The 19,953-nt window shown below is 33.2% G+C and overlaps 2 protein-coding genes and 1 long non-coding RNA gene across 3 annotated transcripts; 2 read left to right on the top strand and 1 right to left on the bottom strand.

Annotated features, from left to right (window-relative positions):
- Positions 1-7,580: 7,580 nt before the first annotated feature.
- LOC108479484 (cytochrome b-c1 complex subunit 6-1, mitochondrial-like) lies at positions 7,581-10,104 on the top strand. The gene is made up of 5 exons (XM_017782121.2): positions 7,581-7,687; positions 7,995-8,042; positions 8,780-8,864; positions 9,653-9,742; positions 9,823-10,104. Coding segments are annotated over exons 2-5 (210 nt in total). The 5' UTR covers positions 7,581-7,687; positions 7,995-8,040; the 3' UTR covers positions 9,856-10,104.
- Positions 10,105-10,662: 558 nt separating this feature from the next.
- Positions 10,663-15,513, bottom strand: LOC108479483 (protein NLP2). The gene is made up of 5 exons (XM_053022728.1): positions 14,965-15,513; positions 13,598-14,682; positions 13,319-13,393; positions 12,245-13,265; positions 10,663-11,766 (listed from the first exon to the last, which is right to left on the bottom strand). Exons 2-5 carry the CDS (start codon positions 14,486-14,488, stop codon positions 10,877-10,879), a joined length of 2,877 nt encoding a protein of 958 aa, XP_052878688.1. The 5' UTR covers positions 14,489-14,682; positions 14,965-15,513; the 3' UTR covers positions 10,663-10,876.
- On the top strand, positions 11,692-13,436 carry LOC128285316 (uncharacterized). The gene is made up of 3 exons (XR_008275814.1): positions 11,692-11,893; positions 11,983-12,057; positions 13,029-13,436. It is a non-coding gene; the product is annotated as an uncharacterized LOC128285316 (long non-coding RNA).
- Positions 15,514-19,953: the final 4,440 nt, after the last annotated feature.

Here is a 19,953-nt window from a genome sequence, read left to right as displayed (position 1 = left end):
CGTTGAAGCTCAATTCCCACACTGACTATTTTTTAAGCATTTAATAAATTCATAAACAATACATTTTCAAATAAATATGCGCGGAAGCTACTTATATAGAATTTAAATATGTGTGAAACTAATTAATCATAATCATTAGTAAAATATGTACGATATTAAAATTAAAAATTTAATTAAATTGTGAGTGAAATAAAATTTAAACTCATAAATACATTATATTAGCAATATTAAATATACTACAATTGTTTATCATGTTAAAATAAAAATGTAAAAATATATCAAAATGAAGTTTTAATTGAGTGGTAAGTTTAAGGTTTTACCAACATAATTGGCGTGGGTCTAAATCTCATCATATGTGGATTTTAATTGGTTTTGTTAAAATAAAAGACTAAATTAACCTCAAATAATATAATTTATTTTATTGAAGGATATTTTGTAATTTTCCTAACCTAGTTGGTGCCATGTTGACTCGTGACATTAACTCAATTAGGGGCTTAAATGAAACTAAGTATAAATATACAACCGATGGAGAAAATAAATAGTGCATATTAAAATAAATATATATAAAATATATTAAAATAAAGTTTTTGTTTAGTACTAGTAAATTTAAGGTTTTATTAATCTAATTGGGTGGGTTTAAATCCCACTATATACATATTTTTATTTTTATTGGTTTTTGTTAAAATAAAAAAGGCTAAAGTACCTTAAAATAATATAACTTATTGTAATCATAAAACGATATTTTCATAATTTCCTTAATCAAGTTGGTGTACGGTTGAATCGTGAAACCAACTCAATCAGAAACTTAAGAATAGTATTTACAGATTTATTCCTATATTTCATGCTTAGTGTTCTATTAAAGTAATAACTTTATTTTAAAATTTGTGGCGCCCCAAACCTAATTGAGACGGTTTGATCCGAATCTAGAATGTCACATTAGCCATTTATGTGACTCTTCTTACCGACCATCAAATACACCACAAAACCATTGTTCACCCCTCACAATATTCATGCAACATATTTACATGCATAAACATCAATCATATAGTCTAGGGTAAACATATGAACTCTAAATCATGTTTCCGTTGTGCTATTTTAATCAATACAACAACATGGTAAATTCATCTGTTCTCATGCAATAAACAAATCATACATAACTCAACAAGTTAAGCATACATATAGCTTAAAGCATCTAAACTTAGACTACATTTAAAAGAAACAGTTCAAAACGATAAGAAAGACTCAATTAATTACAAAACAAAGATTTATGGACTAGTTTGTAAGTTTAGTAAAATACTTTGATTTTTTTTTAAATCAAGAGTATAATTATGAAATTAACCAAAGACTTAATAATGCAAAATTTCAAGTAATCTCATCGCATTTAAAGACTCTAATTGCATAGTATAAAAATCAAGACTATATTGCAAAACTATCAAAACATGGTTCAATCACTTAGTATGTCACGTCGCAACCATGCAACATTCTTTGTCGCAACATTGTCTGCAATTTCTGCAGAAAACAGTCCAAAACTGCACATGACATTTTGTCACATTACCAAGCATACCAATTCGTACATTTAGCCTAATTTCTCTAATCCAACATATCATCTAACATACATAGATCATATTAAGCATACTCACACACACTTCAAAACTTACCAACACACAATTCAACATTCAATGTAAATAGTTATGCTAACATGAAATTTCTAACTTCATAAATCAATTACTTAGCATACCAACTTTACATTACCAACATTTTTATGTGAATCAAAGGTCTATTTCATATCAATAAGTCATTTAAAAGTTGCTCCAACATCTAGCATGCACTAAAAACATTTATGTCATTATTCACCTATAGGCATACAAATCATTTATCATGCAACTCAAACTATCATAACATGCATGTTCAAAATCAACATTCTCAAGCAATCAATGATTAAAAAGCAATTATAAAAGTCCATAAACATTCCTTAAAATGTCCATTACAACCCAAGAAAATATCAAAGTCTAACTCCCCAATTAAGTTCCCACATTACCATCCTTATTAGAGTAGAAAACACAATATATATTCAAGAAAGTTTGGCCTTACTTTGGATCGCTTGGATGACTCATTTTTCCTCCAACAAACCAACTATTTATCTATAAAATATACATAAGAGTGTGAGCTTTTACAAGCTCAGTGAGTGCTCAAAATGGCCACAAATAAACCACAATCTCAAGGTTATAAGAAAGCATACTATATCCATTCACTCATGGCATAACATTAAGCATAACTCCTATCAATCATATGGATATATTGACATATTGTGACTAAGAAAAATGTACAAACATATATGCATTTGATAAGTGGATCTCTCAACACACTAAATGACTCAAAGAGTCTATACTAGTCCCATAAAAATGTAACATGAAGCTAACACTTTCCAAACACACTAACCAATCCCATTGAATGGAGTTAAGTTCAACATTCCCTTGTCTCTCCAAACCAGTCCCGGGGCTTTAATGTTGGGAAATGTGCTCATATTGTAGCAAACATGTAATTGTTTCTATATATTTAAACGATGAATAAATAAATAACGTTAATTTCACATTTCATTATTATGTCTTTTGTGATTGTCTTTCATATTTTGCATGCATAGAAAAATTGTGACAAGAAAATATTAGTTTATTGATTGTCTAAGTTCAAAACTGATGATGAGTGGCACTGTAAGAACATTTACATTGCGAGAAAGACAACTTATATCAGTAGATAATCTAAACGAGTCTGTGATCCTGTAAAAGAATCAAAGTGAGCGTTTGATTCAAATAATTAGAAGGATTATTATGTCGTCTATAATTTCAATTGAGGAGATGTCTAGTCTTGGCTATCGGAGTAGTTGAATTTACGATAGAGACATAGATGTATTCATTTAAAGAATGGTACGTTGGACTGGGCCCAAGATGAATTAATTATGAATTCATTTGTGAGTTCATGGTTTGATTTACCTAAATCTTGAGTTAGCCACAAATCATGCGTATATAACTCATATGCTTTGATATAAATGGAGGCTTACGCTCTAAAGATGATCGAGCCCATAGCCAATATGTTGGGTACATGACTTGTGTATGGCATGAATTTACTAGCAATAATAGAATTCATAGCTCAATTAAAGAGTTAACAATATCATCTCATTGGCATTGTGTGGATTGATAAATATGGAACGTGGTCACGGGTTACTTATTCTCGAATAAGCAATTTATCACAGTCATTTGTTTACAGTGATCATATTAATCATTAAGAAGACATAATGGTCACAATTAGATAAAATAAGATTTTATTGAGTGAACGGATTTAACTCAAAGGAATTAAGGATATCATATAAGGGTAACACACACATAACAAGGTCATTGGACAAAGCAGATAGATGAATTGCTTTGTAAAGAATATACAATAAGCAGTTTTCAATCATAGTACTTCTTGTGGACTAACTCAATGATTAAGTAATTTTGAATTATCGGAGCGATGCTTCTGGACATAATTGCAATTTCTATATCCTAATTGTATATGTCTAATTGATCCCTTTCTAGCTCAACATTTGAATCAGAATAAAACTCTACGACTTTAGAAATAATTTAATTGAGTCGATTTATTCAATGTGGAATTAAATTAGGAGATCATGAGAATTATTTAATTAGAGAATTTGATTAAAGTAATTTGAAATTAAATTAAATTAATCAAATTAATTAAAATAAATATTATATTTTAAAAAAATTAATTTTCAAGTCAAATAATTGGCTCAATAGGCCATTGAACTTGAAAATTGGACCTAAGATTTAAAATTAGCCCCAAAACCCAAAATGAGACCTAGAGTGAGACCAAAAAACTGGTCAAACAGACTTGGTATGTGAAATTGGGTCGACAATCAAACCGATGGTTGGATCTGACCGGCCCGGCTGTCATTAGGCCCAGACCGAACCGGCTCAGGGTGCTGTAAGGGTGTCGCACTTGCGATGCCACCACTGGACACGACAATGTTGGCGATGGCAATAGTGGCATTCCGATGGTCGGCGGGTGGTCCTTCAACGGTTGAGTAGTAAAGGAATCACATTTCTACGAGGGCTCTACCAGATAATTTGATTTCAAATTAACTATTCCAAAAATAATATTGTTTTAATAAATTTAATATTAAATTTAATTTAATACTTATATTGATAGTATTTTATTAATTTAATATTAAAATAATTATTTTAATATTAAATTTAATTTAATATTTATCTTATAGATAAATTATCTATTACTTTAATAAATTTAATACTAAATTTAATCTAATATTTATCTTGATAAGTATTATATTAATTTAATATTAAAATGGTTAATTTCAATCAAAATTGAACTCTATAAAACTCTCCTTATATAAAGAGAGTTATGAGTTATTATTTTTCATACACTTGAATTCAACTTGACCTCAAAGTTTAGAGAAATTATAAAATTGTTCCATTGGTAATTTTGTGAAAAATTTTTTGATTCGAAACGAGCCCACACTCGGTAGACATGAGTTTGAGGATAGCAAAGATGACTACTCAGTCGAAGCTTTCATCCTAGATGAATAAAAATGTACAGTTTTGATTAAGTGTTCTTTTTTTTTTTTACTTTAGATATCATAACCAAGTTCTTATTTTGGGAAAAAATTTAAAACTTTGGTTTTTCCCTTAAACTTATTTTCAGTTGTGTTTTTCAAACCCGATTTTTCAACACTCAATGCCCACATTCATAAGCAAATAATGGTGAGTACTCACAATCTTATGACATGCCAATGATATCCAATGGTTCCAAAAGATTACAATGCCAACATATCCATTTAAACACACATGTACTTACTATTTTATGCACATATCGTATAACACATATCTATATCACTTAATCAAATCTCATATAAGGCACTTTTAAGTGCTCACATAATGCTTAAAGAGTCATATCACATTGATCTCATATCGTGTGCATAAATATCAGCAAGCTCATATCATATTCAGTCATAATCACATATATTTTCATTGACATTTCATGATAATTAACATAGCATATCACATCTCATAAACATGATTTGGATAACGATAATAGATCAAATAGGGATAGTTACTCTTGGAATTTAGGATAGGTGTTTCGGCTAACCTAAGCTCCCTAATAACACATTAAATTGTGCTTAGAAGTAGCTATTTGGATCACTCACCGGATTGCTTTCGATCAAACGTCAAAGGCTAGGTAAGCTTCTCTTTGCCCTTTGCCTTGCTCTAGAAGCTCCGGATTGATCTGACACTTTGCATACATAATAAATACATTACACACTCGAATTGAATTAACATGTTTTGTTTGATCATAAAAAGTCATAATGTTACCTCAATTTGTTAAAAATGACGAACTATGGATCTAATTCGAGGATGAACGTGAGAAGAACAATGATAAAATTGATGGAAAAAGCATAGTTTTTTCTTTGAAATTGGAGGTTATTTTGGTGTTTGGGAAGTTAGAGAGTCTGAGTTGTTTGGCTAATTTGAGAGGAAAACTTAGATTGAGATTTTTAGAGAGTTTTCAAATGGAAGAGATGAAGGAGGGAAAGTGACGTGGGGTGCTTAAATAGCCAATCATTTTTCAAAAATTGAGCAATTACCCTTTTAACCACTTTAGATTTCCACCCTCTTTCAAACCAGTCCAAATGTAATTAAAAACTCATTTCATTAATTATTTTCAAAACTAGCTTCATATTTAAAATCTGTTTTAAATTAATTAACAATCAAACACTTAATTTTAATTTCCCTACCTGAATTTTGATCTTGTTTATTATTTTAATATTTTACTTAATTATTAATATGAATCTAATTCCATATCCAGTTCACTAACCCGATTTTTGGGATGTGATAAAATTAGTACAACTTTTTAACTAATAATTGTAATTGTAATTATAATTATTTTTAAATGTATAATTATCACAATTTCTATTAAGTTAAATTTATTTTTAAATGTGCTATTACCGCGACTTCTATTTTATTTGAACTTTTCTAACTAATAAGTCTAATTAAATATTATAATTATTTCAGCAATATACTCCTGACTTTATATATATTACAGATTTATTAGTAAAAACTGGAGCATTCTAGTGCTGGCATAATTTGGACGAAATCCATGGCCATTATACATTCTCATCACTAACATAATCTAATCATGGATCAATAGCCACAAAGTCCTTTGGAAAATTTAAATTTTAGTGCTCCCTCAATTAATCATTTCCATCGCATTAAACTTACATTTTACAAATTAATTCATAAATCATTCTAACAATTCATACTGCGATTCCATTTTTCAAAGATTTAATTAATAAATAAAACACAATTATTATGCTACTCATTTCAACTAAACTCAACTATCGATACGATATGAATAAGATTTCTTAACCAGGACAAATCACTCTTGAGCTGTCAGCAACAACTTTCATCCCTATCTAACAAACATTACAAAACCTCATGTTGCTGTCTCCAGAAAAACAAGAGGAAATGTGAGTCATGATCACCTTTTTAAGCACAATCTCAACAAATACCCAACATTTACTAAAACTTCAATTAAATTATAAATTAATCTATCTAATAATAAACAAATTCTCTAAATTTTTGGAAGGTATATTTTGAATTATAAATTATATTTAATAATAATAAATGATTATAAAGAAGTATGGTATGGGTTTATGGGTATTGGTTATAAGTAATGATGACTTACGACTTTCTACTTCTTTTTTCGCTGTCAATTCGACTTCATGATATGTTAAAAGAAATGGAGAATATAGGAAAATAGAGGGAAAAACAAAAGAGAATAGAAAAAAAAAAGGAAAAGTTTAAAAAACATAAAAGAAAAAATTAAATTGCTTAAAATGAAAAAATATAGACACCGATTGTATAATTTAACCTAAAATTTTTATTTGAAATGATGATTTAACGTGCCACATTAGCTTACCGTTATACCATTAACGACAATTAACTGCTCAATGACTAAAATGTTACAACATGATAACATAAGTGATTAAAACGTAACATTTCAAACATAAGTGACTGAAATGTAACCTAAGATAAACAAAAGTGACTGTGTGTATAATTTACCCTTACATTTATATTCCTCTTAACCAAATGCATGTATACTAACACAATACTCATCCCATTCCATCCAGCTAATTATACCTGTTCAATTCCATTATAGTCTTATTTCATTTTCAGAAGATGATTATTCTATTACAGTCCTATTTCGTTCTAGTGAACCATGTTGTAATTGAATCAGGATAAACTAACTAGTTACTTAGCTTTTCTTTTTTTTTTTTTTGGTACAAAAGAAGTAATAAAACAAAAATAAAATAAACAAGGCGAATCTTCTCCAACTTTATCATCGTGTAGAAACTGAAGCACTTCCTCCGGTGGCTTAGCCTATCTCCAATTGGTTGAATTCCTCCTACCTCTCCCATTGTTAAAAAATTGAGCCCAATTATACTCAGACTAAATTCAGGACCCAATGTGCTTGAAAAGGCCCAAACTGAACAAATGCAGACGGTGCGTACTACGCACCCGGTGCACTTTAAAGTCTGAATTAAGGTCACGTTTGTTTTATACTCGCAGTTTCCGCAGGGAAAGAGGGTAGCCGTAGCTTAGTATTTTCTGCTCCTATCCCTGAGGTATTCACTCCCATATTTTCTTTTCCGTCGACTCGTGTTAGACTTTTATCTTAATTGATCTCTTACGGATGGTTTTTTTTTTTTAAATATTTTTATAGCCGATCAAGAATTTTTCTTGATCTGTAAATCTAGGGTTTGGGTTTAATAGATTTATTGTTGGGTTTTCTAATGAGAAATCTCATATCTGATGTGTATTTGTCTGTGTGTGTTTTAATTTTAATATTTCATTATCCATTTAGGGTTTTGCAAAATTACTTGATTGCTGACTTTCTGCTTTATTTTGTTGACTTTGTAATTCATTTACCAGGTGACCTCCAAAGCTCTTCACTGTTACATTTTTCATTTCATTTGCAATGTAAGCTTCTATTTTTTTTTTCCTTATACATATGTTTCTATCTCTTTCATAATATGCTTGCAAGTGGAGTGAGTTTGATGATATATTTTATCTTAATTAATTTAGTTTGTTTTGCATTCTGCTGTTAAATATTTTCTCTATTTGTTTCTTGATCTGTATTCATTCTTGGGTATAGGAAATAATCACACTACTGTGACTAAAGTCTGTGTGGTGCATCTGTTATATAAGTTTGTGATTAAAGTATGTTGTTGGGTTGTAAGGGTTATCTGTAAGGGGCAACATGGGCACTGCAACAGATTGAACAATCATCGTATTTTTGGATATTCAGATGAAATGATCTCGTATGATATCAATTTGGTATTAAATTAGCTTTTTTTTTTTCCCTCTAATTCAATCAATTGGATAAGTAGTGGGAACGCATAGGATAGGCTGTTCTCCTGAAAACCACTGGAAAAGAAATAATTAACAATGATCAAAGCTTAAAATATCAAAATTAAGTTTTTTTTTTTTGTTTTTTTTATCATCTAATATCAGTAGATGTTAACGTAAATTAAGTATATTCTGAAAATGTTTAGTTCCTTATTGTTATTTTTATGGTCTAACTTCGGTTATGGTCCATAGTTGCTTCCTGATTTCATTTTTATCTTTAAGAAACAGTGATGTTATTTTTCCTCAAAGTTATGAATGCCTTTCAATACTATGTCAATATCTAAGCTATTATGGTTTAAAAATGTTAGGGCGGATGAGGAACCTGTTGATCAAAAGAAGTATCTTGAAGAGGGTTGCAAGCCTAAATGTGTGAAACAACTTCGTGCTTATGAGGTTTGTTATAAATGATTTGTTTTGCAAACTGAGCTAGGTTTTTTGAATCTTTTTCACCATTCTTTCAAATATATGAGTTTGATCATTGCTGTTACAAGTATTAATTCATGCGTGTTGTTTTATTCTTTACATATTGGAATTTCATAATGCTAGCAAACTTTTCTTCAAATTCATCCCATTTCCTACTTCAACCCAGAACTTCATTTCTGCAGAAATGCTATGCTGTTTGTATATAATGCATCAGTTTGGGAGATCCTATAAAACTGGCATATGTACTCCTTTATTTCTTGTTTTTTAATCTGCCTCCCTATATTTTCATATGATTTTCTTGAAGTTTTGTGGCTATACTGAGAAATTCATTGTTGGAGGAAAATTGAAGGAAGAAGATTCTACCTTCTCAACAGTCGGTGATTGTTTGGCCGAACACCAGAAAAAGGGGAAAGAAAGAGTTAGTTCTTTAAGGAGTTGGTTTCATTCTGTCTTCTTTGAAACCCCATTTTAACCACAAGAAAAGCTTGCAGCCAGAACTAATTATTGGGATATGTCTGTATATATGTGAAACCATAGGAAAATGCAAGTTGTTTTCTTCTATTGAGCCAGACCCAACTTGATGTTTCACAAAAAACAGATTAAGGCAAAATCTGAAAATAATAGGCGTCACACCCAGACACTCACATTCACCTCCTATGAACATTATGTTTCTTGTCCTAAATACTTGGTTCTTTTTTAGAACAATCTTCTGCTACATTCTGAACTATACATCAACTTACACAAGTTGCTTCCTGCAGGCATGTGTTAAAAGAATCGAAGGTGACGAAAGTGGCCACAAGCATTGCACTGGTCAATATTTTGATTATTGGGCTTGTATTGATAAATGTGTAAGTAGCTTACCTTAGTTTCATTTAGGTGATATTGTGTACTGTGTACTGTGTCCTGATACCGGGTTGGTGGAATGCAGGTTGCACAAACTCTATTCTCAAAATTGAAATAATTGAGGGCCAATGTTGTGTAACATTAGCATCATGTGGAGCTGTTTTGAGTTGAAAAGCGAGTTAATTGTTTCATAAACTATTGGTATCCTTGTACCTTAGACATGAGATGATGCCTGCTGCGTATCTAATCTGAGCACTGGTAAACATTTTTGTTATTGTTATTGTGGAAACGTTTACTCATTGTCAATAAATTTGGTTCCTAGTAGGCATGCCCATGGGCGACAGAGTTGGAACGATCTTTGCTTACATTTCCCACTCTTCATTTGGAATAGACTTTTGATGATGCAATGGGCCACTAGTGCTTAAGTTGGTTTGTGTAATTTTTAGGAAGTTTCTTCAGATGCTTCGCCATTAAAATCGTTAAAAATTATTGTTAAATATTGCCCTTTAACTGGATAAAATGTTGCAGTCACAGATTAGCTACCCGGGGAAATTCCCATTGCAACCCTCGGCCTTTGTAATGCTTCAAGCTAGAATAATCTTGCCTGGATTCACCCCTACTCTTCATTCTTTTCTTTTAAAGAAAAAAACGATGGAGGTATTTGGTAGTCCTATTTTAATGGAGTTAATATTTATTATTTAATAGTTATATTTTGCTTGTTTTTTAATGTATTAAATACGGAACTATAAATGAAAAAAATGATATTTTAAAACAATAAATATTATATCGAGAAAGTGATGAGATTAATTTGATCGACTTTTACCTTTTTAAAACGTACTCTTCATCTGGTCATGGATACGTAAAGTCATGCATGTGGCGCAACATATAAATCCATGCATAATGTGTAGTAAATATATGTCGCAGGTTTTGCAAATTGTCCTTGAATGCAATGAATCAATATTACACGGAAATACAGCAAATCATCAAGTGAACGTCTAAACTAGTTACTGCAGTATAATTCCAAGTGTTGACTAATTAGATTACATAAATGTTGGTTACACTAATATGTGGGAAATAAATCATATGTTCCTAAAAAACTGCTACAACCATCAAGTTATACTATCCATCCCGAGGCGTTATTATGGGGCACTGCTACCAAATGAACTTCCTAGATTCGGATGAGAAGCTTGTTCAAGGGAGATTTTAATTGTTTTGCTTTGGGATGATTTATATATATCAATGCATTCCTCAAGGTCAGCATCACATGTCAAAAGAACCCACTCCTCGTCATCGTCCAAGTATTTGAGATCAATTCTGCTGACATCTTCGATGTTGAAACGCCTACCAATCTCTTGTTGCAGGTCTTTGAAACCCCAGCTTGGTTGCAAACTCAACCGTACCTTATCTTCTCTATACATAACTTTTACTTTTATGGCACCCGCGGTTCGTAATTTGTGGCCACCACTTTTTGGCAAGGGAGGTTTAGTCTCAAAACTAGGTAGCTCACCAAATGTTTTATGGCTTTGGGATCTTGCAAGAAGCTTTGGCTCCTCTTGATTCAAGGCTTGCAAATCAGCATCACTGAGAGCTCTCTTTAGTGCTCCTTCGGGGTTCTCCACTGTCAACCCGTCTGTACTACACAATGCGCTTATACTGGTACTACGCTGTTTTGCTCCAGTGGAACAACAGGTACTTGAACCAGAACTCTGGCTACATGAAGAAGATGGAGACTTTGGAGCAGCAGCAGCAGCTCCTTGGCTGAGCACGCCGCTCTGAATTTGAGGTTCTGATGGCTTTGACTGGTTACTTATCTTGGATGATGAAGGAACCTTGCCAGAAAAGTTTGGTGAGCTCAGTTCGGGGAAGCTTGAGTAGAAGGATCCAATTTGAATGGCACCCTCAGCACCTTGGACCGAGTCAATCACAAGTTGAAGTTTTCTTAAAGAGTGGCCTACCTTCTTAATTTTTCGAGAAGGCCATCGAGTGATCCCGTGTTGCCTGCATATCCTTTTCAGAGTAGTGGGGCACACTGCAATACAGTAAACTCGGTAAGCGACTCCAAGTGAGCTGGGTCCTTTTACACATTATAAAGAGAAATAGATCGAAATGCTAATGCATGGAGGTCAAGGGCGTTTATACTATCACTCCAAAATGAGGTATGACACAGATATATCACATTAAAATTAACCTTTCAGTATATCGGTATGAACTTATATGACACCTTATATATTGATGCATACACTAGGCTAAATCGATCTCTAGCTTCAAAGAGAGAAGCACTGTCGCAGCTGGTTCACCAACAATAGATTGCGCAGAAGAGGTAGGACATGAGAAAGATCGACCGTTTAAGCTTAAATTGTGATATTTATATGTGGTAAAATTTCACGAGCTGTATGATTATTTGAATAACTAATGGTAGTTACTTCGATATACTAAGTAATGTTTAGTTGAACATAAAGTGAAAAAAGAATGTGAGGCTTCTAAGTATAAATGGAATATTTTCCTACCACCAATACTTTTAGCAGCATCTTTAAGACTCCCTGCAAAGTACTGCCTAAGAACCTGCAAGCTGATTGTCTTCTCCATCTTGGTTCGTCTCTTCTTACCTGCTTTTTTACGTGCTAAAATGTGACGTCCGCCAGATGAGGAGGAGTCACCACCTCCTCCCTCAAGACTACCTATGCTTCCAGCATTTTGATGAAGCAGCCCAAAATCTGAAAGTACCTGCTTATTAAATAACTCTTGCCGAGTTTCTTCCCAACTGGTTGTCATCTTGAACTCTTCTTTTGGTTCTTCTTTTTGATATTCCCAGGAGACATAAACACCTTTCCCCTTCTGTTGGGCCTCCATCATGTGGGCAATCCATGATGACTCCTCTGGGGAGTTCTCGTTTGGAGAAGAAAGCTTAAATTTAATTTCTTCTTTGTCTGATATCCCATCAGAAGCAACTACCGCTTCCTTAACGGGCAGTATCACTTCTTCTTCAAGCTCCTTGTCCATAACAACATGCAAGCTCTGGCATGCCTGTTGCATAAAACTGGACAATGAGTTCAGCATCTGCTGCTGTGCTTCGCTTTCATGGCAATCTTTTGGGAAGAATAACTCCAAAACGAATTCAACCAATCCAGTAAAAATGCTTTGTAGTGGAATAGCTAATGCGCCACGCAGTTTGAACATCCTAGCATGGTGAGAGAGAGGATAATTTGTCTTACTGAAGGCAGTTATATCAGTTGCAAAACATTGTTTGTCTGTTGTGAATGCTCTACCAACTATTCCTTGGCCTTTGAACAGGTGGTGCTCAGAGCATGCCTCAAGGAAGCCCAAAAATTTGTCATCAGCCACGAAGCAAGCAGCATCCACGGTGGAAACACAATTATAATAGTTCTCATCTGAATGTCGGCATCCACTTTTACCTTGACTGAGGCATGGGGCCCATGTCAGAGCCAAAGGCAGCTTATATATCTTGCAGACAGATCTTAGAACCTCAGCTATCTCAGGCAATGCAGCTTGATACAACTCATTGCAAGCCTGTGGATATAGAGGGTCTCAGAAATGAGTAATAAAATTTTGAACCATGAAACTATAGTTTTAAGATACCATTCTTTTACCTCAACATTAGGAGGACTGAAGTTATGTGAGGTCCTTAGATCAACAGCCTGCAAACAGATATGCTTTATTTAAATGTATATTCAGATGCAATATGAGTACAAAGACAACTATTATCGATAAAAACAAGTCCTAAGATTCAATATATAGACTGCAAGCATTGTAGCTAGTTATTACAATGTTCAAATGAATTCGTAAGGTTCCTTCAGATGATAAACAAAGAAGAACAAGTAGAAGAAGAGAAAAATAGAGACCTCGAGAGCTTTGCAGACGTATTCCAGTTCTGGGTGATAATTGATCTTTTGAGCAGTTGTGACAACCTCAACAACACCCAAGCAAGTTCCACTGGCTCGTTCAAAAACAGGAAGAGCTAGAGATCCACCAACATTGTACTTTAGTGCAAAACTAACACGCGGATATTCTTCGCTTCTGAAGAAACGAACATCAGGTGTCCACTCAGGCAACTTCCCCAAAAAGACACGGCCAGGCAACCCAACCGATTTATTTGAATCCTCCTCAGCAGGGAAGTTATAGGACTTGGAGACATCTCTAAAGATTTTGAGAGACTTGCTATTTGTGTTAACAGAATAAGGCTGGCCTTCAGTAGTAAGAACATGCTTACCTTCTCTTGTAACAGGCACCCAGATTTGGATAAGAACATCCCTATCTTTTGTAGATTCCTTCAAATATCCTATAGCCTGCATTAGTCTCTCTTTCACAGATAAAGAAGAACCGGATTCCGCTTTAGGCCCTATCCACCATCTACTGCCCATCTCAGTGCCTTCAACTATAAAGCTTCCAGTTTGGGATAAAGATGAAGCATTTCCAACACCACCCCAATTTTGTGACCGTGTTTTAGAAAGGTTGTCGGTTTGAGAGGGAGCAAATTGCATATCTGTCTCTCCTTGATGCATTTGATGAGGGTTTATGGTAAAAGGAAAAGTATTAGAGCCGGATACAGGGAAGCAGTGAGGAGAAGGGGTAGATGTTGAAGGAGTAGGTTGCATAAAGTTGAAGCCATCGCTAGTCTCTAACCAGCATCCTTCAACCAAGAGTTGATCCATAAAATCCAAGTCCATGGCAGCATCAGACAAGTTCCCGAAGGTAGTAGAATTAGGTGAAAATCCACCACCACCACCTTCCATGTTGGAAAGGCTTCAAATTTGCTTCAAGCAGAGCCCTTATTATTACATTCGAATTGCAAGCGGTATCATGACCACAGTAAAGATGAAAAACAAAAAGAGGAACTTCCAGGAAAGTTTCCTTTTGCCAGTATCCAAAAACCCTATCTGTCGGAGGCGCAGAAACATCGTATCAACAAAAATTTGTTTTGATTGAACTGCAATCAGAAATGCATTTCAGAGGAAGAAACCTACCATATTTTTCATTCATAGTTATATACTAAGAAAAGCAAAGCAAAGCATTTCACTATGAAAACTATATCTTCATTTCTACTTTTAAACCAACTCAAACTTTAGTTGACTCGATCCCACAACTCCCAACATCAGCTTTCCACAATACAATAATCACACAAGCAACATCATTGTAGTGTTTAAATGTAAAGCTAAAAGAAACAAATACAAAGAAGAAATAAACATAGAAAGAAAAGAAAGCGACTCACCTTACAAAGAATCTATGAGGAAATCCCAGTTTGGTAGTTTAGGTTTCTGTGACTGTGTAGTATGTAGTATAGGCTTTTGAGTGAAACAACCTAATCTAACAAAAGATGTGGTGGCTGTTCTTGGATGAATGTACCCTTTTGTTTTCCTTTCTCACAAGACCCCAACCACACAAGTAGAAAATATATTACAGAAAACCAACTTGCATTTCTGTTTTTTTTATCATCATCACTAGTTTCTGTTGCTGTCTTTGGCGATGATATTATATAAACTAAAAACTCCCAAAGCTACGCGCGTGAACACCGAAGAATCTTCTCTCTAATCTATGGAAAACCTTAGGACCCCACTTCAGCAACCAATCACAATTTTCTCATTTCTCTCTCCTTTCTACTACAACCCCTTCAAATAAAGGATGAAAATTAATCAAAAAAATAAAATAAAATCTCCCTCCAGAGCTTCTTCAGACTTGAGTTTGATGAAACCAAAGGTTTAAATGTTGGTTGCCTTGCATGTTCAGCCTTCAGATTCTCTGCATCTTATTTATATTTAATATTGCTTTCTAGTTTGGACAATTTGCTTTTAATTTAAACCTTCTGTAACTAACATATTTTGTACTTATGTTTTTTTGTCCATCATATTTATTTACGTCACTTAATATATTATTATATTAAATAGAATAGTTAATAACTTTTAATGACTATATTACATGTAAATGTATGAGGCCAAAATTGAACATTAGACTAAATAAATTTATTAAAATGGAAATTATTTAAATATATTTCAAGTGCAATTATTGCAATTTATTAAAAAAATTAAACGAGCTTTGTCATCTCATTCACAAGATTCCATTTTTGTTTTCAAAGGTTCAACTTTCAATTTAAAAGGAAATTACTATTGCCAAAAAATGTTACAATAATATCTTGTCTTTCACCATAGAAAAACATGGCTTGATCATTCATGGAAATTACTTGTCTTGCACGAATGAATTTGGATTGAATGGTAATTACCGATTTACCATGACAAATACATACATACCAAATGAGTAGAGTTGTGACAATAATAGAATAATAGTAACCTTTTCCTCTTAACATGCAGTTTCCACACATTTTCGCCTACAATTGGAAAAACTTTTACCTCATATGGTGATAAGATGTCTTGCATTTTTAGTAAGAGAATTTAAGTACAAATTTTGGAAATGGTTTAATTTAGAGAGTAGAAAACCTTTAGTAAATTATGTCATTAGATGAACATGTTTATTCATGTATTTTCAGTGATGTCCTGAGCTTAAAAATGGTTTTTGTATAGAGGTTGATTGTGTTAGGAGATTGGATATTTTTGCAAGATGAATGTGAATTTTAAGCTCAGACCACCATTGAAGATGGATAATTATATGGAGGTCGACAAGACTAGGAGACTGGATATTCTTGCTAGATGAATGTGAATTTTGGGAGTGCTGAAATTTGTGTTTCAAAAGGCATTTTGATATTTAAGTTAACAAAAAGTGAAACGGAGATACTAACACAAAGTAGCTTTTTTTTAAATAAATGTAATTGCCATAAAGAAAATAATTACATTCAAGAAAATAATCAAGTCTTGCATTACATTAGAAACCTATCAAAATTTGCAGACTTACTGAGTCCCACCAAAATGCACATCAAACACCAACCAAGCAACCAAAACAACTAAGCAACAGAAAAATTAGGATCAATCAAACAAAAAAAAATAACACTTTAAGGCAAAGTAGCTTTTAGTTGTACTTGGGTATTTATACTTTGTGCCTATGCTGCTTGCATAGTTGCTTTGTGAATTGCTATTAATTGTCTACTTGATCATACTGATGCATTGGCTTGATTGATTTTTCTTAGTGGCAAGTTTGTTAGCCCTACAACCTTGGCTTCATTATAAGGTTGCCAAGTCTTGGTAGCTATTTGCTATGCTAGATGGCTTTGTTTCCTATTTGATAGTTTGAAATGTTGTGTGTTAAAGGCCTTATGGGCTTAGACTTTTCTCGGGCTTTGGCCCATCAGTATTAAGCTACAACTTACATTATAGGTTGATACAACAATTGTTCCCCTAGTGGGAGGCTAGTTATAAAGTGGCTAGGCGAGGACCTAAACCTACAAGTGGGAACTCATTGGAAATTTTATAATCTTGGAATTAACGTGTTGATTAACTTATCTGTTTCTTCTATAATGACATCTTCTCGACCAAGGTCTATGTTGAGGATTGAATATTTTTGGAGTTAATTGTAGATGCACTAGTTGCATTCCCCAAAAGATAGAAGCTCGATTAGGTTTTTGTTTAGAGTTGAGTGTAGTGTTGGGTGTTCTATGCAATTTTGGTTGCAGATTGCGTTGGAGACTTATGGTGTTGTACGGAGCAAGTTTGAGGTTACTTTGGAGTTTTGATATCTATGCATAATAGTTTTTTTAAGTTGCTTTAGAGCTTTAGCATTCTATATAAATCATATTTTAAGTTGTTTTAAAACCTTAGCCTGTTGCACAAAGTAGGTTTTAGGTTACTTTGGAGTCTTAGTGTGGCGCATAGAGCAGATTTTAAGTTTTTTAAATCCTTACTATGCTATATGAGGTAACTTTATAGATTGCTTTAGATCCTTAATATTTTACGCGAGGTAGTTTTTATGATACTTTGTTGCCTTGGCATGCAAGTAGGTTTTAGATTGCTTCGGTGCCTTGAGAAAATTTTGAGTTACTTTGGAACCTTGATGTGTTGTGCAAAGTAAGTTTTGGGTTGCTTTAGAGCCTTAATGTTGTTGGAGTGATTCGATAAGAAGTAGGTTGTGTAAAAGTGCTTTTATTTTTCCTAAAAGATGAAACTGTTTATTGAGAGATGTGTTTTAGCGGGTTTTTTAAGGCCTACTTGGTCACTTTGTTGTGCACAAAGTGAGAGGCTTGCAAAAACAACTTTTTTAATAAGAGTGTATAATGATTAATAATGGGTGCCATGTAGTTTTGAAATTAAATGTTGACATGGAGCATGTGAGCAATTATGTGGAGTTTACTACTAAAGTTAATACTCCTAATGCTACTAAATAAGGCACTAATGGTGATTCAAATGCAAAAATCTTACAAACATACAAGATTATGGTGAAGAAATAGGAGCAAGTATGTGAGGTTAATGTCATACTTATTTATGAGAATACATGTTTGAAGGAGGAATCATAAGTTGATCAAGCAGTAAATGATTCTCTTCTTGATGATAGAACTGCTCAATTGAAGGCTACACAAAAGGATCTTACAACAACTAAGTCTATATTGGAAATTTTTAAATGCAAGTAGTGAGAAACTTGATGAAATACTTGTTGTTGGAAGGAGGAGTCCAAGAAAAGGTAGCCTTGGGTACTTTGATAAGAAAGTAAAGGGGTTTTTTTTATAGACTTTCATAGTTTTTTTTTTTTTGTGTTAAAACAACTAATAATGTTAACCATCGTGAATGTTCTAAAAATCAAGTGTTGATTCATACCGAGAAGAAAGTAAGTGAACATCACAATATTGTGTGCTACTACTATAGAGTGTTTGGACACATTAAGCCAAGATATGCCAAGATATTTAGAGACCTGACAATGGAACATGCAAATATAGTTGCTGCTCCAACTACTAATGGCATTACTTGAAGACAAAAATAAAATATTGTATGGAGAATGAAGGATCAAAATGTTTGTTAGTTTTCATCAATCCGTAAAGGACAGTGTATATTATGTGTAGCTTTTTAATAGTAGATGTTTTCACCAAATGACTTGTAACAAATTCTTTTTGTCTAACTTTAAGGGAACCTATAAGGATTGTGTAACCTTTGGAGATTGCAAGAAAGGCTGGATCACTGGGAAATGAAGCTTGAATGTAGATGAAATATCAAGGCTTCAAAATGTTTTCCTTGTTGAAGGTCAACTTGATCAGTATCAGTCAGTTATGTGATAAGGGAATGCTTGTTAAATTCATTAAAATCAAGTTTTTGGTTATTAGTCATTCCAATGAGCATATAATGGAAGGTGTGAAGACATTTGAAAATTGTTATAGATCGATTAAACCTTTGTAATGTAACAAGGTAATTAACTCTAAACTTGAATTGTGGCACAAACAACTTAGTCATGTTTATTACAAAAGCTTATAATGCTTGGTTTTTTATGATGCCATGAGAGGAAGTCCTAATCTAAGGGAGACATACCAAAAGTTTATAGTGACCATTTGAAAGACAAACAACAAAGAGAGTCTTTTACATAGTTATAACTAGTCCACTAGAGTTACTTTATAGGGACTTAATTGATCCAATGCGGACAGAGAGCTTAGGAGGCAAGAAGTATGATGTATGGGGTTGATTACTTAATATATAAATAAGGAGATTATTGAGAGAAAAAATTGAGACATTCACTGAATTCAGAAAGCTTACAAAAAGCTTATTAACAATAAATGATAGTGGATGGGAAAGATTGTGAGGGTAAGGAGTGATCACATCCAAAAGTTTGAGAATGAAGATTTTGCAACCTATTATGATGAAGAATGAATTAGGCATTAGTTCTCAGCTCCTAAAACTCTCAAAAGAATAATGTGGTGGAAAGAAAGAATTTTATCATTCAAGAGATAGCTTATGTAATGCTCAACAACAAGAACATATCTCACCGATTTTGGGTTGAAGCAATTAACATTGCTGTTTATGTTATCAACAAGGATTTACTTAAACTAAAAACAATGATGACTTTTTTTGAGATATGGAGAGAAGGAAAATCAAGTGTCAAGTACTTTCATGTTTTTAAGAGTACATATACTTAAAGATTAAATGCATCAGGGAAAGCATGATACAAAGAGTGATGAAGGAATCTTCTCAGAAGTATTCTAGGAATAACAAGGCCTACAGAGTCTACAACAAGTGAACTCAAATAGTTATGGAATCAACCAATGTGATATTCAATGACAGATCCACTCAGATGCTTATTGAAGATGAGAGAGTGACATAAGTAGTCTCAGACACAGTTG

The sequence above is a fragment of the Gossypium arboreum genome, chromosome 12 (genome assembly GCF_025698485.1).
Source record: "Gossypium arboreum isolate Shixiya-1 chromosome 12, ASM2569848v2, whole genome shotgun sequence".
Lineage (NCBI taxonomy): Eukaryota > Viridiplantae > Streptophyta > Magnoliopsida > Malvales > Malvaceae > Gossypium > Gossypium arboreum.
The sequence above is the reverse complement of the archived record's forward strand: the minus strand, read 5'-3'. Positions and strand labels throughout refer to the sequence as shown.